This window comes from Camarhynchus parvulus, unplaced genomic scaffold (assembly GCF_901933205.1).
Source record: "Camarhynchus parvulus unplaced genomic scaffold, STF_HiC, whole genome shotgun sequence".
NCBI lineage: Eukaryota > Metazoa > Chordata > Aves > Passeriformes > Thraupidae > Camarhynchus > Camarhynchus parvulus.
Window position 1 is genome coordinate 13,996 of NW_022148140.1, and position 22,005 is coordinate 36,000.

The following is a 22,005-nucleotide window of genomic DNA, read 5'->3' on the forward strand; positions in this document are numbered from 1 at the left end:
TGGATGGGTAGATGATGGATGCCAGAATGTATGTTCCAGAGTGTCATAGTGTGGATATGTGGATGGATGGGTAGGTTGGTAGGTGGTGGATGGCTATTAGGATGGAAGTATCCGCGACGATCCCTCTCCATAGGGCCTGCAGAAGAGCCAGAGGAACTGCCCCAGGCCTCGGAGGAACCGCAGCATGAGAAACCCCAAACTGAGGCCCCCACATCTGAGGCCACTCCAGCAAAGGCAGTGCTGGAAGACCTGAGGGTCTCCAGTGTCACCCCCAGCTCTGTGCAGCTGCAGTGGAGCGTCCCCGAGGGCTCCTTTGACTCCTTCACGCTGCAGTACCGGGATGCCCAGGGCCAGCCCCAGGCCCTGCCCATCGATGGCGGGTCCTGCTCGGTGACAGTGCCAGGGCTGTCCCCGTCCCGCCGCTACCGCTTCCACCTCTACGGGCTGAGGGGCAGGAAGAAGATTGACCATGTGTCCACCGAGGCTGTGACAGGTAAGGGGGAAGGTCAAGAGGAGGGGTGGGTGGGTGGATGTATGAATGAAGAATAATGGATTTATGGAGAGATGGGGGAATGAAGGCATGGAGGAATGGGTTACTGAAGGAAGAGATGGAGACGTAGAGGAGTGAAGCCATAGAGGAATGGATGGATGGATGGATGGATGGATGGATGGATGGATGGATGGATGGATGGATGGATGGATGGAAGGATGGACGGACGGACGGACGGACGGATGGATGGATGGATGGATGGATGGATGGATGGATGGATGGATGGATGTACAGGATGGATGGATGATGGATGATGGATGGATGGATGGATGGATGGATGGATGGATGGATGGATGGATGGATGGATGGATGAATGGATGGATGGAAGGATGGATGGATGGATGGATGGATGGATGGATGGATGGATGGATGGATGGATGGATGGATGGATGGATGGATGGATGGATGGATGGATGGATGGATGGATGGATGGATGGATGGATGATTCAATGGATTGACACATGGGTGAATGGGTGGATTGGTTTTGTGGGTGGTGGGATGGACATTTAGAGGGTCACATGGATGCCCATGCTCCTTACCATCCTTTATCCAATACGAATGAAGACCCCTTGCCCTCAGAGGAGCCCCAAGAGGAGAAGCCCCAAACTGAGTCCCCGGCATCTGAGGCACTGCCAGCACGAGCAGCGCTGGGGGAGCTGAGGGTCTCCAGTGTCACCCCCAGCTCTGTGCAGCTGCACTGGAGCGTCCCCGAGGGCTCCTTTGACTCCTTCACGCTGCAGTACCGGGATGCCCAGGGCCAGCCCCAGGCCCTGCCCATCGATGGCGGGTCCCGCTCGGTGACAGTGCCAGGGCTGTCCCCGTCCCGCCGGTACCGCTTCCACCTCTACGGGCTGAGGGGCAGGAAGAAGATCGACCATGTGTCCACCGAGGCCGTGACAGGTACAGGGGGAAGGTCAGAGGGATGGAAGGATCACAAAATGGAGGCATGAAGGGATCCCATGCCCATCACACACCCACCAAAGAGCAGCCATTGACTCAACACCATCTGATCAACCATCAACCCTTCCACCAACCTATCGTCTAGCACCTTCCATCATCCATCTTCCACCACCCGCAGCAGGAACAATCAATTATCCATTGTCATCCATCATCTTCATCTACCATGAATTGCCATCACCATCATCTATCAATTATCTTCCATCCATCTATCCTGCCATGCTTCCCTCATCCTCTGTCCAGCAAGGACGGATTAAATGATGGATGATTGGAAGACTGTCCATGGAAAATGGGGTGGGAAGGGTGAAGTCCTGGAGAGATGTGATAAAATAGAGACAGAGAGTTTGATGTGGAACTGTCTAGGGGGTTGTGTTTGCTGTTGAGTGTGTGATGGGAAAAATGGATGGATGGATGGATGGATGGATGATGGATGGATGGATGGATGGATGGATGGATGGATGGATGGATGGATGGATGGATGGATGGACGGACACATGGGTGAATGAAAGAATGATTTATCTGTGGTGGGATGGAAAATTGGAGGGTCACATGGATGCCCATGCCCATTACCATCCTTTATCCAATGCAGGCAATGAAGACCCCTTGCCCTCAGAGGAGCCCCAAGAGGAGAAGCCCAAAACTGAGTCCCCGGCATCTGAGGCACCCCCAGCAAGAGCAGCGCTGGGGGAGCTGAGGGTCTCCAGTGTCAGCCCCAGCTCTGTGCAGCTGCACTGGAGCGTCCCCGAGGGCTCCTTTGACTCCTTCACGCTGCAGTACCGGGATGCCCAGGGCCAGCCCCAGGCCCTGCCCATCGATGGCGGGTCCCGCTCGGTGACAGTGCCAGGGCTGTCCCCGTCCCGCCGCTACCGCTTCCACCTGTATGGGCTGAGGGGCAGGAAGAAGATTGACCATGTGTCCACCGAGGCTGTGACAGGTGAGGGGGGAGTAAGGGTGGGTGGATGTATGGATGCGAATAATGAATATATGGAGAGATGGAGGGGTGAAGGGATGGTGGTAATTGTTTAGTGGAGGAAGGGATGGAGTGGTGGAGGAGTGGAGCTGTAGAGGAATGGATGGATGGATGGATGGATGGATGGATGGATGGATGGATGGATGGATGGATGGAGGGATGGATGGATGCATGGATGATGGATGGATGGATGCATGGATGGATGGATGGATGGATGGAGGGATGGATGGATGATTCAATGGATTGACACATGGGTGAATGGATGGATTGGTTAGTGGGTGGTGGGATGGACATTTAGAGGGTCACATGGATGTCCATGCCCATTACCATCCTTTATCCAATGCAGGCAATGAAGAACCCTGGCCCTCAGAGGAACCGCAGCATGAGAAACCCCAAACTGAGGCCCCCACATCTGAGGCCACTCCAGCAAAGGCAGAGCTGGCGGAGCTGAGTGTGTCCAGTGTCAGCCCCAGCTCTGTGCAGCTGCACTGGAGCGTCCCCGAGGGCTCCTTTGACTCCTTCACGCTGCAGTACCGGGATGCCCAGGGCCAGCCCCAGGCCCTGCCCATCGATGGCGGGTCCCGCTCGGTGACAGTGCCAGGGCTGTCCCCGTCCCGCCGCTACCGCTTCCACCTCTACGGGCTGAGGGGAGGCAAAAGGATTGACCGTGTGTCCACCGACACTGTCACAGGTGAGGGGGAAGGTCAGAGGGATGGAAGGATCACAAAATGGAGGCATCGAGGGAGAAGAGTTGGAGAGATGCTTGTAAGGTGGAAAGATTGACATGGAGATGGATGGAGAGATTGATGATGGATGCATTTGTGTGGTGTTGGGTGGAATCATGAGGAGGAGGATGGGCAGATAACAGTGAGGATCATTTGAATGCCTGAAGAACTGGATGGTGATGGGATGAATGGAGGGTTGGGTGGATGGATGAATGGTGACTGAACAAACAGACTGGCGGATAGCCAGGTAGCTGGAGAAGTCTGCATGGATGGACTGTGAGATTCCACTGTGAACACTGGGTTTGAGAGAGATTGATGCATGGATGGATAGATGGATGATGGGGGGTGTTGGTCAACAGGGAGGCAGGAGATATCAATCATTAAGTGGATGCCTTCTGGGATTTGTGACTGTTGGTGGTGGATGGTGACGTGGAGGGGAAGGAGCAATGGGTGCAATTGGGCAGGGAAACTGGAGGCAGGTTAGAGATGAAGAGATGGCTGCAGCTGTGGGAGGGGTGTGTGATGGAGGGACTGATGTTTGGATGGATGGATGGATGGATGGATGGATGGATGGATGGATGGATGGATGGATGGATGGATGGATGGATGGACAGATGGATGGTTGGATGGATGGACAGATGGATGGTTGGATGGATGGAAGGATGGACGGAAGGTGGATGGATGGATGGGTAGATGGATGGATGATGGATGGATGGTGGATGATGGATGATGATGGAGATGACAGATGGTGGATATGGATGATGTTGATGATGACAATGATGAAGATGGTGGATGATGGCAGATGCTCATCAGTGAGTCCATGGAAGAGTCAGTGATTGATTGAACGGGGCTGGGGTAAATGCTCAGTGAAGGGTGAGGAGGGAATGGTGAGAAGAGACTGGGAGGAAATGGTGCATGATGTTTAGTTGGGTGGAGGATGGATGGACATACCAATGCCTACACCCATCATTGTCCCCTTTCTGTTGTTGCTGTAGCTGACCCAGAGGATCTGCCCCCACCCTCAATGGACCCCACAAATGAGGCCTCCACAACTGTGGCCCCCACAGCTCAGGACCACCAACCTGAGCACTCCCAAACTGAGGCCCCCTCAGCACAGGCAGTGCTGGGAGACCTGAAGGTGTCCAGTATCACACCTGAGTCTGTGGGGCTGCACTGGAGCGTCCCCGAGGGCTCCTTTGACTCCTTCACGCTGCAGTACCGGGATGCCCAGGGCCAGCCCCAGGCCCTGCCCATCGATGGCGGGTCCCTCTCGGTGACAGTGCCAGAGCTGTCCCCGTCCCACCGGTACCGCTTCCACCTCTATGGGATGCACAGAGGCAAAAGGATTGACCACATTTCCATTGACATCAGGACAGGTGAGAGGGAAAGTCAGAGGAAAGATGGGATGAGAGATAGATGGAGGGATCGAGAGGTAGAGACATCACAGGACGGATGAATCAAGGGTTTCCATTCCCATCCCATCCCATCCCCATCCCTCATCAAGCACTTTTCCAGTCTGGTATCATCCAGTCAATCATCAACCCTTCCACTGACCTGCTGAAAAACACCCTCCATCATCCATCATCATCATCGTCATCCATCATCATGATTCATCATCATCATCAACTATCAACTATGCATGACCATCAGTAATATCCATTATCACTGTCCGTCATCATCACCATCATCATCATCATCATCAACTATCAACTATGCATGACCCTCGGTAATATCCATTATCACCATCCATCATCATCACCATCATCATCATCATTCATCATCATCATCATCAACTATCAACTATGCATGACCCTCGGTAATATCCATTATCACCGTCCGTCATCATCACCATCATCATCATCATGACTCATCATCATCATCATCAACTATCAACTATGCATGACCCTCGGTAATATCCATTATCACCATCCGTCATCATCATCGTCATCCATCATCATTATGCATCATCATCATCATGATTCATCATCATCATCATCAACTATCAACTATGCATGACCCTTGGTAATATCCATTATCACCGTCCGTCATCATCACCATCATCATCATCATGATGTTCTATCCATGAAGGATGAACAACTGAATGGTTTTAGAGATTCCGGCCTGGATGTTGGGTGGGTTCCTGTCCAAATTGAAGGAAGTAGGTGGATGGGTTGATGGGTGGTTGGGAAGGTGGGATGGATGGATGGATGGATGGATGGATGGATGGATGGATGGATGGATGGATGGATGGATGGATGGATGGAGGGATGATGGATGGATGGGTGGATGGAGGGTTCCTGCTATCGAGATACGTATCTTGAAGAACAGAAGACAGATGATGGATGGCAGTGATGGATAATGGGTGGGGGTATGGTTGGGTAGATGTTGGATGGACATATGGATGAACACATGGACAGCCACACCCACCACTGTCCCCTCTGCACAGCAGCCACAGGCGAGCCAGGGAGCCACACTCCCCCTCAGAGGAGACCCAGACTGAAGCCCCACCATCTGAGGACAACCAACCTGAGCACCCCGAAACAGACGTCCCCCTGGCACGGGCAGTGCTGGGGGAGCTGAGGGTCTCCAGTGTCACCCCCAGCTCTGTGCAGCTGCACTGGAGCGTCCCCGAGGGCTCCTTTGACTCCTTCACATTGCAGTACCGGGATGCCCAGGGCCAGCCCCAGGCCCTGCCCATCGATGGCGGGTCCCGCTCGGTGACAGTGCCAGGGCTGTCCCCGTCCCGCCGGTACCGCTTCCACCTCTACGGGCTGCGGGGCAGGAAGAAGATTGACCATGTGTCCACCGAGGCTGTGACAGGTACAGGGGAAGATGAGGAGGAAGGGGGCGTGGATGTATGGATGAAGAATAATGGATATATGGAGAGATGGGTGGATGAAGGGATGGAGGGATGGGTTATTGGAGGAAGGGATGGAGTGGTGGAGGAGTGAGGCAATAGAGGAATGGATGGATGGATGGATGGATGGGTGGATGGATGGATGGAGGGATGGATGGATGGATGGATGGATGGATGGATGGATGGATGGATGGATGGATGGATGGATGGATGGATGGATGGATGGATGGATGGATGGATGGATGGATGGATGATCCAATAGATAGACACATGAGTGAATGGATGGATTGGTTGGTGAGTGGTGGGACGGACATTTAGAGGGACACATGGATGCCCATGCCCATTACATCTTCTCTTCAATGCAGGCAATGAAGACCCCTTGCCCTCAGAGGAGCCCCGAGAGGAGAAGCCCAAAACTGAGTCCCCGGCATCTGAGGCACTCCCAGCACGGGCAGCGCTGGAAGACCTGAGGGTGTCGAGTGTCAGCCCCAGCTCTGTGCAGCTGCACTGGAGTGTCCCCGAGGGCTCCTTTGACTCCTTCACATTGCAGTACCGGGATGCCCAGGGCCAGCCCCAGGCCCTGCCCATCGATGGCGGGTCCCGCTCGGTGACAGTGCCAGGGCTGTCCCCCTCCCACCGCTACCGCTTCCACCTCTACGGGCTGAGGGGCAGCAAAAAGATTGACCATGTGTCCACCGATACTGTCACAGGTGAGGGGGAGGTCAGTAAGTGAAAGGGTTGGAGAGGTGGCTGTAAGGATGTGGAGATCAAAGGATCCCACACCAATCCCATCCCTACCTGCCATTCAGTACCCACTGACACCAGCATCATCCAATCAACCCTTGACCCTTCCACTGGCCTGTTAGCCAGCACTCAGCATCATCCTTCATCATCATCACGATTTAATTGGATAGATCCGTTATCTGTCCATCACCAAACACCGATCCCTCCATTCCTAGGTGGCTCCACTCCTCCCCAGTTTACCAGCTTGGTAGTGGAGGGTGTGTGGGAGTGTTAGCAAGGTAGAGGGATGGATGGATGGATGAATGATTGTGTTGATGATGATGATTGTGATGATGAATGGATGATGATTATGGGTGATGGAAGATGGATGAACAATGGATGGTGCACGGACAATGGAATGGCAATGGATGGACAGTGGATGGATGGATGAATGGATGGATGGATGGATGGATGGATGGATGGATGGATGGATGGATGGATGGATGGAAGGATGGACAATGGATGGATGGGTGGATGGATGGATGGGGATGGATGGATGGATGGATGGATGGATGGATGGATGGATGGACAGTGGATGGATGGATGGATGGATGGATGGATGGATGGAAGGATGGACAATGGATGGATGGGTGGATGGATGATGATGATGGATGATGATGGATGGATGGATGGATGGATGGATGGATGGATGGATGGACAATGGATGGATGGATGGACAGTGGATGGATGGTTGGATGGATGGATGGATGGATGGATGGATGGATGGATGGTGGATGGATGGATGATGGATGGATGGATGATGGATGGATGATGGATGGATGGATGGATGGATGGATGGAGGGATGGATGGATGGATGGATGGATGGATGGATGGATATGGATGGATGGATGGATGATGGAGGATGGATGGATGGATGGATGGATGGATGGATGGAGGAATGGTGGATGGAGGGAGGAGAGGGTTAGTTGGGCAGTTATTGGGTTGAAGAACAGATAGATTGATGGGGATGTGAGGAAAAAAAGATGCAATGGGAACGAAGTAATGGGACGGGGATGAAGGGGATGGAGGTGGATGGATGGATGGATGGATGGATGGATGGATGGATGGATGGATGATTGAGTTGATGATGATGATTGTGATGATGAATGGATGATGGAAGATGGGTGAACAATGGATGGTGCATGGACAATGGAACGACAATGGATGGACAGTGGATGGATGGATGGATGGATGGATGGATGGATGGATGGATGGATGGATGGATGGATGGATGGATGATAGATGACTGGGTGGTTGGGGGGATGGACGGTACTTGTTGATGGACAAGCACATGCCCAGGCCCATCAGTGCCTTCTCTCCATCACAGCTCCAGCCAAGACAGAGGAGCTGCCCCTGACCTCAGAGGACCCTGAAACTGAGGCCATCTCATCTGAGGCACTCCCAGCACGGGCAGTGCTGGAAGACCTGAGAGTCTCCAGTGTCAGACCTGACTCTGTGCAGCTGCACTGGAGCGTCCCCGAGGGCTCCTTTGACTCCTTCACGCTGCAGTACCGGGATGCCCAGGGCCAGCCCCAGGCCCTGCCCATCGATGGCGGGTCCCGCTCGGTGACAGTGCCAGGGCTGTCCCCGTCCCGCCGCTACCGCTTCCACCTCTACGGGCTGAGGGGTGGGAAAAGGATTGACCATGTGTCCACCGATGTCGTGACAGGTGAGGGGGGCTCAGGCCCCATCTGCACCCGTGGTGCATCAAAGGTCTCACATGGTCCTTCAAGCTTGGGGGGTCTGGGAAGTGCTTCTGGGGCTTGAGATGGGGGTGGGAATGTGGAGGCCAGAAGGATGGAGAGTAGAGGGATGGGTGGATCCATGGATGGATGGGGGATGATGGTTGATGATGGATGATGGGTTATAGATGATGGTGGGTTGTTGGTCAATAGGTAGGTGGAAGGATCAATGGCTGAACAGATGTTTTTGGGACCACTGGGATCCATCCATCCATCCATTCATCCATCCATCCATCCATCCATCCATCCATCCATCCATCCATCCATCCATCCATCCATCCATCTATCATCCATCCATCCATCCATCCATCCATCCATCCATCCATCCATCCATCCATCCATTTTTTCTACCCAAACATTCCTCTGTCCATCCATTCATCACCCTTTAAAGTGTTCAACCATCACCCACAGCAACCATCTCCTTCTGGTACATATTTGGATTCATTTCCTTCCTTCCTTCCTTCCTTCCTTCCTTCCTTCCTGGAATCCTTCCTGGAATCCTTCCTGGAATCCCTCCTGGAATCCTTCCTTCCTTCCTGGAATCCTTCCTTCTTTCCTGGAATCCTTCCTTCCTGGAATTCTTCCTGGAATCCTTCCTTCCTTCCTGGAATCCTTCCTTCCTTCCTGGAATCCCTCCTGGAATCCTTCCTTCCTTCCTGGAATCCTTCCTTCCCCGTTCTCCTCATTCCCGCCATCCACACACCCTCTCTCCATCCCACTTTGATCCTCCCTCCATTCCAGCTCCATCCGTGCTTCCCCACGTTTCCCCGCATGGCTGCACCCATTGCACCTTTCCACCATTCCCAGCGGAGTAAACACTGACACCGGCACCATCCAATCAGCCGCTGACCCTTCTCATGACACAGTGAATCTGTCACCCTCCGTCATCACCGTACATCATCCTTCCATCATCTAACATCCATCTCTCCTCCTCCCAAAACTCCGCCCATGCTGCATCCCAGCACTGGGAACTGGGAACAGCTCAGGGTGGGAGTGATGGCACGTTGGATGAGGAAGAGGATGGTGGTGGGTCAGTGGATGGCGGGCTCCTGGCTGGTTTGGGTGGATCGATGATGAAGGCACAGGTGGCCAGGTGGGGCACGTGTGGGTGAGCCTGTGGCTGGTTTGTGCCCTGGGTGAGGGCAGGGGGGTTGGGGTGAGGGTTGAGAGGTGAGGGCAGTTAAGGGGGATGGAGGGACGGACTTTAGGACTGACTGAAGAAAAAAGGATGGGTGAAGGATGGAAGAATAATGGACGATGGATGGATGAGGATGATGATGATGATGATGATGATGGGTGTTGGGGCAGGCGGTTTCACAGATCCAGTCAATGGTTTGATGATGGATGGATGGATGGATGGATGGATGATGATGATGATGATGGGTGTTGGGGCAGGCAGTTGCACAGATCCAGTCAATGGTTTGATTCTTGAATGATTCAATGGAGGAAGAATATAAAGAATCAGTTGTCGGATTGAAAGCCACGTGGTTGGGTTGAGGGATGGTGGATGATGGACACTGGAATGAAAGGTCCAGGAGATGAAAGGATGGATGGATGGATGGATGGATGTTTGGGTGGATGGATGGATGGATGGATGGATGGATGGATGGATGGATGGATGGATGGATGATGGATGGATGATGCATGGATGGATGGATGGATGGATGGATGGATGGATGGATGGATGGATGGATGGATGGATGGATGGATGTTTGGGTGGATGGATGGATGGATGGATGGATGGATGGATGGATGGATGGATGGATGGATGGATGGATGGATGATGGATGGATGGATGGATGGATGGATGGATGGATGGATGGATGGTTCAATGAACATGTCGATTCTCACTCCTATCATCATTCCTTCTCCATCACAGACACAGCAGTTCCAGAGCAGCTTCCCCTACCCTCACAGGAGCCCCAACCTGAAGACCACAACCCTGAGCAGCCCCAAACTGAGCAGCCCCAAACTGAGTCCAACCAGGGACAGGTGGTGCTGGGGAAGTTGAGGGTCTCCAGTGTCAGCCCCAGCTCTGTGCAGCTGCACTGGAGCGTCCCCGAGGGCTCCTTTGACTCCTTCACGCTGCAGTACCGGGATGCCCAGGGCCAGCCCCAGGCCCTGCCCATCGATGGCGGGTCCCGCTCGGTGACAGTGCCAGGGCTGTCCCCGTCCCACCGCTACCGCTTCCACCTCTACGGGCTGCGGGACAGGAGGAGGATTGCCCGCGTCTCCACCGATGTTGTCACAGGTGAGGGGGAAGGTCAGAGGGTGGAAGGACTGGGGAGATGGAGAGATTAATGGAAAGATGCAGAAGAAGGTGGATTATGGATGGATGCCTGGAGGGTTGGATAAACCCGTGAGTAGAAGGATGGACACGAACATCATTGGATGGCTGCAGAAATGGGTAGTGGAAGGGTGGATGGAGGGCTGAGTGCATGGGTGATGGATGATGGGGGTTGTTTGTCTGTAGGCGGGCAGGATTTAGCATCAATCATTAAGCGGATGTTTTTGGGACTTGTGACTGCTCGGTGGTGGACGGTAATGTGGAGGGGAAGGAGCAATGGGTGGAATTGGGCGGGGAAACAGGAGGCAAGTTGGAGATGGAGACATGGCTGGGACCATGGGAGGGTGGTGTGATGGAGGGACTGATGCTGTTTGGATGGATGGATGGATGGATGGATGGATGGATGGATGGATGGATGGATGGACGGATGGATGGCGGTGTATTGTACGAATCAAGATGATGGATGATGTTGTGATGACAATGATGAAGATGGTGGATGATGGCAGATGCTCATCAGTGAGTCCATGGAAGAGTCAGTGATTGATTGAACGGGGCTGGGGTAAATGCTCAGTGAAGGGAGAGGAGGGAATGGTGAGAAGAGACTGGGAGGAAATGGTGCATGATGTTTAGTTGGGTGGAGGATGGATGGACATACCAATGCCTACACCCATCATTGTCCCCTTTCTGTCGTTGCTGTAGCTGACCCACAGGATCTGCCCCCACCCTCAATGGACACCCCAGCTGGGGGCCCCCCAGATGAGGATCAGGAAACTGCACATCCCCAAGCCGAAGCCCCTCCATCTGCAGCCCCCACGGCACGGGCAGCACTAGGAGAGCTGAGGGTCTCGAGTGTCAGCCCCAGCTCTGTGCAGCTGCACTGGAGCGTCCCCGAGGGCTCCTTTGACTCCTTCACGCTGCAGTACCGGGATGCCCAGGGCCAGCCCCAGGCCCTGCCCATCGATGGCGGGTCCCTCCCGTGACAGTGCCAGGGCTGTCCCCGTCCCGCCGCTACCGCTTCCACCTCTACGGGCTGAGGGGAGGCAAAAGGATTGACCGTGTGTCCACCGACGCTGTCACAGGTGAGGGGAAGGTTAAAGCGGTGAGGGTGAGTGAATGAAGGGATGAAGGATGATAGATGGAGGGAGAGATGGAGGGAGCAAGGGATGGAGGGACATGTTGGTGAATGAAGGATAAAGAGAGGTACAGGAGTGAGTGGATGGAAGATGGATCAGTTGATGGATGGATCATGGATGGAGGGCTCTGAATTGGTTCGTTGGTTGATCAGTGGATGGATGGATGGATGGATGGATCATGGATGGATGGGTGGATGGATGGATGGATGGATCATGGATGGATCATGGATGGATGGATGGATGGATGGATGGATCATGGATGGATGGATGGATGGATGGAGGGATGGATGGATGGATGGATGGATCATGGATGGATGGATGGATGGATGGATGGAGGATGGATGGATGGATGGATGGATGGATGGATGGATGGATGGATGGATGGATGGATGGATGGACGGACTAATGGATGGATGGATGGATGGATGGATGGATGGATGGATGGATGGATGGATGGATGGATGGACGGACTAATGGATGGATGGATGGATGGATGGATGGATGGATGGATGGATCATGGATGGATATGGATGGATGGATGGATGGATGGATGGATGGATGGATGGATCATGGATGGATGGATGGATGGATGGAGGGATGGATGGATGGATGGATGGATGGATGGATGGATGGATGGATGGATCATGGATGGATGGATGGATGGATGGATGGATGGATGGATGGATCATGGATGGATGGAGGGATGGATGGGTGGATGGATGGATGGATGGAGGGACGGACGAATGGATGGATGGATGATGAATGACGGCTCATTTTGTGGATGATGAATGCACTTTTGGATGGACACATGGACATCCATCACCATCTCCTCTTCATTGCACCTGCAGCCAACTTGGATGAGCTACCCATGCCTTCAGCGGAGCTCCAGCCTGAGGACCCCCAACCTACAGATCCCCCAGTTGTGTCCCCATCAACCGACACCCCCCTGGCACGGGCCGTGCTGGGAGACCTGAGGGTCTCCAGTGTCAGCCCCAGCTCTGTGCAGCTGCAGTGGAGCGTCCCCGAGGGCTCCTTTGACTCCTTCACGCTGCAGTACCGGGATGCCCAGGGCCAGCCCCAGGCCCTGCCCATCGATGGCGGGTCCCGCTCGGTGACAGTGCCAGGGCTGTCCCCGTCCCGCCGCTACCGCTTCCACCTCTACGGGCTGAGGGGCAGGAAGAAGATTGACCATGTGTCCACCGAGGCTGTGACAGGTACAGGAGAAGGTCAGAGGACCGGATGGATCACAGTATGAATGGATTCAGGGATCATGGCCATCTCATCTCTACCTGCCATCTATGACCCACAGACCCCAGCACAAGCCAATCAATCATCAACCCTTCTACCAACCCATTGACCAGCGCCTGCCATCATCCACCATCACTGTCATCACCCACTTTATCTATCATCCATCGTCATCACCATCATTATCATCATCTTCCATCATGATCATGATCCATCCTTGATCATTGAAGAACTGAATGGTTGAATGGATTTTGGATTGTGAGTGGATTTCTTCCCAGGTTGATGGAAGAAGGTCAAGAGATGGATGAGTGGTTGGATAAATTGGGAAGTAGAAATGGATGGTGCATTCCTGGTGGGTGGTTGGGTGTCCTGAAGGTCGGAAGATTGTCCATGGGAAATGGGTGGTGGAAGAGGTGAAAGCCTGGGTGGATGTAGAGAGAAAGAGTTGGAGAGATGATTGCAGGATTAGGGCATTGGGTTGGATGTTGGGTGAGATGGATGGATGAATAGATGGAGGAATGGATGGATGGATGGATGGATGGATGGATGGATGGATGGATGGATGGATGGATGGATGGATGGATGGATGGATGGATGATGGATGGATGGATGGACGGACGAATGGATGGATGGATGGATGGATGGATGGATGGATGGATGGATGGATGGATCATGGATGGATGGATGGATGGATGGATGGATGGATGGATGGATGGATGGATGGATGGATGATGGATGGAGGGGGACGAATGGATGGATGGATGATGAATGACGGCTCATTTTGTGGATGATGAATGCACTTTTGGATGGACACATGGACATCCATCACCATCTCCTCTTCATTGCACCTGCAGCCAACTTGGATGAGCTACCCATGCCTTCAGCAGAGCTCCAGCCCGAGGACCCCCAACCTACAGATCCCCCAGTTGTGTCCCCATCAACCGACACCCCCCTGGCACGGGCAGTGCTGGAAGACCTGAGGGTCTCCAGTGTCAGCCCCCAGCTCTGTGCAGCTGCACTGGAGCGTCCCCGAGGGCTCCTTTGACTCCTTCACGCTGCAGTACCGGGATGCCCAGGGCCAGCCCCAGGCCCTGCCCATCGATGGCGGGTCCCGCTCGGTGACAGTGCCAGGGCTGTCCCCGTCCCGCCGCTACCGCTTCCACCTCTACGGGCTGCGGGGTGGGATCAGGACTGACCACGTCTCCACCGAGGCCGTCACTGGTGAGGGGCTGCAGGGGCTCCCCCGGAACCCCTCAGGAATGGAGCTGGAGCGGGGACAGTGCTGGGAGTGGGGCCCAGGGGGAGCTGGGGGGAACTGGGGAATGGGGCCAGAGAAATGAGGGGGACTGGGGGCCCCGGGGGGCACTGAGGACTGGGGAATTCGGGAATTTGGGGGAAGGTGGGAACTGGGAGGGAATTGGGAATTCCCAAAGTCGGGAATTCGGGAATTTGGGGGGAAAGGGGAACTGGGAGGGAATTGGGAATTCCCAAAGTTGGGAATTTGGGAATTTGGGAGGGAATTGGGAATTCCCAAAGTTGGGAATTTGGGAATTTGGGGGAAAGTGGGAACTGGGAGGGAATTGGGAATTCCCAAAGTTGGGAATTCGGGAATTTGGGAGGGAATTGGGAATTCCCAAATTTGGGAATTTGGGGGAAAATGGGAACTGGGAGGGAATTGGGAGTTCCCAAATTTGGGAGATTTGGGAAGTTGGGAATTCCCCAAATTTGGGAATGGGGAAGGGAACTGGGAAATTGGGAATTCCTGAAATTGGGATTTGGAGGGATTGGGAGTTCCCAAATTTGGGAATTTGGGGGAAAATGGGAACTGGGAGAGAATTGGAAATTCCCAAAGTTGAGAATTTGGGGCGGAATTGGGAATTCCCAAATGTTGGAATTTGGGGGGAAATGGGAACTGGGGGCAACCAGGGATTGGAGGGGAATGGAGCTTGGGGGGGGGTGCAACACCTGGAGGCACTCTGAGCGGCTGGGGGCTGAGGAACTGGGGGGACTGGTTAGAACTGGGGCAGCCGGGGGGAACTGGGGGAACTGGGGTGAACGGGGAACTGGGGTGAACTGGGGTGAACTGGGGTGAACTGGGGCTGGGGTGGAGCTGAGGAGTGGCAAAGAGTGGGGGAAGCTGGGACTGGGGAGGAATTTGGGGTCAACTGGGGTGAACTGGGCACAATTTGGGACAACTTTGGGGTGTGGGGAGCTGGGGGAAACAGGAGACTGGGGGCAACTGGGGGCAACTGGGGGAAACAGGAGACTGGGGCGAACTGGGAGGGGATTGTGAGGCACTGGGGGAACTGGGATGAGGGAGATTGGGGGGAACTGGGAATGGGGGGGACTGGAGATTGAGGGGAACTGGGAATGGGGGGACTGGGGACTGGGAGTACTGGGGGAAACTGGGACTGGGGAGAATTCAGGGGGAGCTGGGACTGGAGGGGGATTGGGAGCAGCTGGGACTGCGGGTAACTGGGAGAACTGGGGGGAACTGGGAGCTGGGGAGATCTCAGGGGGAACTGGGGACTGAAGGGACTGGGGGAACTGGTCTGAACTGGGGTGAACTGGGGCTGGGCACTGGCAAAGACTGGGGTAAAGTGGGACTGGGGGGAATTTGGGGTGAATTGGGGGGAGCTGGGGTGAACTGGGGTGGACTGGGGGAACTGGGGGGAACTGGGGGAACTGGGGTGAACTGGGGTGGACTGGGGTGAACTGGGGTGGAGCTGGGGCTGGGGTGGAGCTGAGGAGTGGCAAAGAGTGGGGGAAACTGGGACTGAGGGGAATTTGGGGTGAACTGGGGTGAACTGGGGGGAACTGGGGCTGAGGAGTGGCAAAGATTGGGAGAAATTGGGCCTGGGGAGAATCTGTAGGAAACTGGGGTGAACTGGGGTGAATTGGGGTGAACTGGGGTGAACTGGATCTGGGGTGGAGATGAGGATTGGAAAACACTGGGGGAAACTGGGCACTGGGGAGGATTTGGGGTGAACTGGGGGGAACTGGCGTGAACTGGGGTGGAGCTGGGGTGAACTGGGGTGGAGCTGAGGAGTGGCAAAGACTGGGGTAAACTGGGACTGGGGAGAATTTGGGGTGAACTGGGGGGAACTGGGAACTGAAGGAAGCAGCTCTGGCAGCATTGGGGGAAACTGAGGCCGGAGCGTGACTGGGGGGAACTGGGGGGAAACTGGGGGGAACTGGGGGGAAGTGGGAAAAACTGGGGGAACTGGGGGGAACTGGGGGAACTGGGGAGAACTGGGGAGAAACTGGGGGAACTGGGGAAACTGGGGGAAACTGGGGGGAAACTGGGGGGAAACTAGGGGGAAACTGGGGGAACTGGGGGGAAACTGGGGTGAACTGGGGTGAACAGGGGGGAACTGGGGGGAACTGGGGGGAACTGGGAAAAACTGGGGGGAAACTGGGGGAACTGGGGGGACTGGGGGGAACTGGGGAGAACTGGGAAAAACTGGGGGGTCTCCATTGGGTCCAGTGGGGGCAGGGCTGGGGGGTCCATGGGAGGGTTTGGTGTGGCAGGTTGGGGTGTCAACAGTGGTTTTTGGGGTGTCAGTGGCAGGTTTTGGGGCGTCAGTGGATTTGGGGGGTATTTGGGGTGGCAGCAATGGTTTTTGGGGTGTCAGTGGGAGGTTTTGGGGTATCAGCGGATTGGGGGGGTATTTGGGGTGGCAGCAGTGGTTTTTGGGGTGTCAGTGGATTTGGGGGGGTATTTGGGGTGGTAACAGTGGTTTTTGGGGTGTCAGTGGCAGGTTTTGGGGTGTCAGTGGATTTGGGGGGTATTTGGGGTGGCAGCAGTGGTTTTTGGGGTATCAGCGGCAGATTTTGGGGTGTCAGTGGATTGGGGGTATTTGGGGTGGCAGCAGTGATTTTTGGGGTATCAGCGGCAGATTTTGGGGTATCAGCGGATTGGGGGGGTATTTGGGGTGGCAGCAGTGGTTTTTGGGGTATCAGTGGCAGATTTTGGGGCGTCAGTGGATCTGGGGGGTATTTGGGGTGGTAACAGTGGTTTTTGGGGTGTCAGTGGCAGATTTTGGGGTGTCAGTGGATTTGGGGGGTATTTGGGGTGGCAGCAGTGGTTTTTGGGGTGTCAGTGGATTTGGGGGGTAGCCGTTGGGGGTATTTGGGGTAGCAGCAGTGGTTTTTGGGGTGTCAGCGGGAGGTTTTGGGGTCTCTCAGGTGCCACCCTTGTGCCCCTGCCCAGGCATCCCGGGGAGCCTCTGGGTGGGCTCGGTGTGGCCCCACAGCGCCCGCCTGCACTGGGACCCCAAAAACGACCCCATTGATGGCTACGAGCTGGAGTACGGCCCCAAAGGGGGACCCCAAAAGGTAACGGCCCCAAAAAGGATCCCCAAAACCCCAAACACCCCAGAACGGCCCCAAAAACCCCAAACACCCCAGAACGGCCCCAAAAAGGAACCCCCCAAAAGGACCCCCAAAACCCCAAACACCCCAGAACCCCAGCCCCCCAGAAACACAACCCACCAAACCCAGAACGGCCCCAAAAGACCCCAAAACCCCACCCCAAAAACCCCACCCCAGAAGGCCCCAAAACCCCAAACACCCCAGAACGGCCCCAAAAACCAACCCCCAAAACCCCAAACACCCCAGAACGGCCCCAAAACCCCAAAACCAAACACCCCAGAACGGCCCCAAAACAACACGGAACGCCCCAAAACCCCAAAACAACCCAGAACGGCCCCAAAAGGTCCCCAAACCACACCCAGAACGGCCCCTAAAAGGATCCCCAAAACCCCAAACACCCCAGAACGGCCCCAAAAACCCCAAACAACCCAGAATGGCCCCAAAACCCCCAAACACTCCAGAACAGCCCCAAAAACGATCCCAAAACCCCAAACAACCCAGAACGGCCCCAAAATCCCCAAACAACCCAGAACGGCCCCAAAAAGGATCCCCAAAACCCCAAACACCCCAGAACGGCCCCAAAACCCCAAACACGCCAGAACGGCCCCAAAAACCCCAAACACCCCAGAACGGCCCCAAAACCCCAAACAACCCAGAACGGCCCCAAAAAGGATCCCCAAAACCCCAAACACCCCAGAACGGCCCCAAAACCCCCAAACACCCCAGAACAGCCCCAAAACCCCCAAACACCCCAGAACGGCCCCAAAAAGGATCCCCAAAACCCCAAACACCTCTGGGTGTCCCATTACCTTCCTTGGGTAATGGCACCCCAAAACACCTTCAGGGGACCCCAATAGTCCTTTTGGGCACCCCAATTTCCCCTGGGCACCCCAATACCCCCCTGGGGACCCCATAACCCCCCGGGGCACCCCAATAACGCCTTTGAGCACCCCATACCCCCCTGGGGCACCCCATAACCCCCCGGGACACCCCATAACCCTCCAAGTGTCCCAATAACACTCCTGGGGACCCCAATAACACCTCAGGGTGTCCCATTACCCTCTGTCGGTGATGGCACCCCAAAACACCTCCGGGGGACCCCAGTAATCCCTTTGGGGACCCCAATACCCCCCTGGGCACCCCATAACCCCCTGGGGCACCCCATAACCCCCCGGGACACCCCATAACCCTCCAAGTGTCCCAATAACACTCCTGGGGACCCCAATAAGAGTTGGGGTACCCCTGTTGGGTAATGGCACCCCAAAACACCTCCGGGGGACCCCAATAATCCCTTTGGGCACCCCAATACCCTCTGGGCACCCCAATACCCGCCCTGGGGGACCCCAATAACACCTCAGGGTGTCCCATTACCTTCCTTGCATTGTGGCACCCCAAAACACCTCCGGGGGACCCCAATACCCTCTGGGCACCCCAATACCACCCTGGGGGACCCCATAACTCCCCGGGACACCCCGATAACCCCCAGTGTCCCCCCAGAGCCTGTGGCTGCCCCCCGAGGCCAGGTCCCACGAGCTGTGGGGCCTGGAGCCCGCGGCGCGTTACGGGGTGCGCTTGTGGGGCCGGGGGGGACACCCCGAAACCGAGGCCCCCCTCGAGGCCGCCTTTGAGACGCGTGAGTCGTGGGGGCGCCGTGGGGGCGCCCCGGGATTTTGGGGGATTTTGGGGATTTTGGGGGGTCGGGATTGTTGGTTTGGGAAGCCGTGTCCCTTTGGAGGGAGTGATGGAATTTTGGGGGATTTTGGGGGGATTTGGGGGGATTTTGTGGGGTCGGGGTTGCTGGTGGGGGAAGTTGTGACCCTTTAAGAGAGGAATGGGATTTTGGGGGATTTGGGGGGATTTTATGGGGTCGGGATTGTTGGTGGGGGAAGTTGTGACCCCGTGGAGGGAGGGATGGAATTTTGGGGGATTTTGGGGGATTTTATGGGGTCGGGGTTGTTGGTGGGGGATCTGTGACCCTTTAGAGGGAGGGATGGGATTTTGGGGGATTTTGGGGGATTTTGTGGGGATTTTGTGGGGTTGGGTGTGTCCATGGGGTGGGGAGGGGTTGGGTCAGGGTGGGGGGACCCCAAATATCGGAGTCCTGTTGGAAGAACGGGTTGTGTGGGGTTCGGGGGTGCACAACCAGACATTTGGGGTTTGGGGGTGTTTTGGGGTTTTTGGGGTGTTTTGGTGTCCTTTAGGGGGCTGGGAGGGGGTACACAACCAGACATGGAACAAGGAAAAATTTGGGAAAAAATTGGGAAAAATATGGGAAAAAATGGAAAAAATTGAGAAAATTTTGGGAAAAACCAGAAAAATTTAGAAAAATTTGGGAAAAAACACTGAAAAAACACGGAAAAATTTGGGAAAAATTGGGGAAGAAACAATGAAAAATTGGGGGAAGAATTGGGAAAAAATTGGGGAAAATGTATGAAAAATTTGGGCAAAATTTGGGTAAAAACACGGAAAAATTTGGGAAAACAACGTGGAAAAATTTGGAAAAAACCACGGGAAAAATTGGGAAATATTTGGGAAAAAACCAGAAAATTTTGGGAAAAATTTGGGAAAAACACGGAAAAATTTATAAAAAATTTATGAAAAATTTGGGAAAAAACACGGAAAAATTTGGGAAAAAATGGGAAAATTTTGGTAAAAATTTATGAAAAAATTGGGGAAAAAGCATGGGAAAATTTGGGAAAAATTTATGAAAAATTTGGGGAAACTTTGGGAAAAAACACTGGAAAAATTGGGAAAATTTTGGGAAAATACACAGAAAAATTTGGGAAAAATTTATGAAAAATTTTGGAAAAATTTGAGAAATATTTGGGAAAAAACACGGAAAATTTGGGAAAATTTTGGGAAAAATTGGGGAAAAATTGGGGAAAAAACACAGAAAAATTTGGGAAAAATTTATGAAAAATTTTGGAAAAATTTGACAAAAACACAGAAAAATTTGGGAAAAAGTTTGGGAAAATACACAGAAAAAATGGGAAGAATTTGGGAAAATACACTGAAAAATTTGGGGAAAATTTGTGAAAAATTCGGGAAAAAATCGGGAAAAATTTGGGAAAAAACACAGAAAAAAATGGGAAAAAACAAAAAATTTGGGAAAATACACGGAAAAACTTGGGAAAAATTTGGGAAAAAATTAGCAAAAAAATTGGGAAAAAACACAGAAAAATATGGGGAAATTTTGGGAAAAATATGGAAAAATTTGGGAAAAGGACAGAAAAATTTGGGGGAAAAACATGGAAAAATTGGGAAAAAACTCGGGAAAATTTGGGAAAAAACACGGGAAAATTTGGGAAATATTGGGGAAAAAACAGAAAAATTTGGGAAAAATTTATGAAAAATTTGGGAAAAATTTGAGAAAAATTTGGGAAAAAGTTTGGGAAAATACACGGAAAAAATGGGAAGAATTTGGGAAAAAATTCGCAAAAAATTTGGGAAAAATACAGAAAAATTTGGGAAAATTTTGGGGAAAATATAGAAAAATTTGGGAAAAAACTCGGGAAAAATATGGAGAAATTGGGGAAAATTTGGGGAAAATTAGTGAGAAATTTGGGAGCAGTTTTTGCGGCCCCGTTGCCCCGCAGCCCCCCTGGCTCACCCGCACCCCCGGGACTGCGCCGAGGAGCAGCGGAACGCGCCCGGCCCCTCCCGCGCCGCCCTCATCTTCCTCAGCGGGGACCCGGCCCGGCCCCTGCGCGTCTTCTGCGACATGGACACGGCCGGGGGCGGCTGGCTGGTGCGACTGGGGGAACTGGGGGGACTGGGGGGGACTGGGAGGGACTGGGGGGGACTGGGATGGACTGGGATGGACTGGGAGGGACTGGGATGGACTGGGAGGGACTGGGGGAACTGGGGGGGACTGGGATGGACTGGGATGGACTGAGAGGGACTGGGATGGACTGGGAGGGACTGGGATGGACTGGGGGGAACTGGGATGGACTGGGAGGGACTGGGGGAACTGGGGGGGACTGGGAGGGACTGGGAGCACTGGGAGCACTGGGGCTGGTGGGACTGGGGGGGCTAGGGGGGAAATGGGGATACTGGGGGGGCTGGGGGGACTGGGGGGGACTGGGAGGGACTGGGGGGACTGGGGGGGAATTGGGGGGGACTGGGAGCACTGGGAGGGGGTTCTGGGGGGTCTATGTCGCTCTGGGGGGACAAAGAGCGGATTTGGGGGTCCTGCAGGAGGAGCAGAGGGGGCTGGGGGACACTGGGGGCACTGGGAGCTTTATGGGATTGAAATGGGGTCTGGGGGTGTCAGGGGTTTTGGGGGTTTGGGGGCTCAGGGGGTTTGGGGGTTTTTGGGGGGCTCAGGGGTTTTTGGGGTTTTTGGGGTTTTTGGGGTTTTTGGAGGCTCAGAGGTTTTTGG

At 54.2% G+C, this 22,005-nt stretch overlaps 1 protein-coding gene across 1 annotated transcript in view; it reads left to right on the plus strand.

Annotated features, from left to right (window-relative positions):
- The window catches only part of LOC115916106 (tenascin-X-like), a gene marked incomplete at both ends in the record, with an annotated part of 41,164 nt that overhangs the window by 13,162 nt on the left and 5,997 nt on the right, over nucleotides 1-22,005 (plus strand). The window contains 16 exon segments of the mRNA XM_030969804.1: nucleotides 190-522; nucleotides 1,177-1,443; nucleotides 2,141-2,452; nucleotides 2,880-3,168; nucleotides 4,270-4,578; nucleotides 5,705-6,022; nucleotides 6,482-6,769; nucleotides 8,171-8,502; nucleotides 10,536-10,836; nucleotides 11,659-11,838; nucleotides 11,841-11,951; nucleotides 12,926-13,212; nucleotides 14,168-14,471; nucleotides 17,464-17,588; nucleotides 19,122-19,296; nucleotides 21,209-21,372. Of these exon segments, the coding sequence (XP_030825664.1) occupies nucleotides 190-522; nucleotides 1,177-1,443; nucleotides 2,141-2,452; nucleotides 2,880-3,168; nucleotides 4,270-4,578; nucleotides 5,705-6,022; nucleotides 6,482-6,769; nucleotides 8,171-8,502; nucleotides 10,536-10,836; nucleotides 11,659-11,838; nucleotides 11,841-11,951; nucleotides 12,926-13,212; nucleotides 14,168-14,471; nucleotides 17,464-17,588; nucleotides 19,122-19,296; nucleotides 21,209-21,372 (4,095 nt within the window).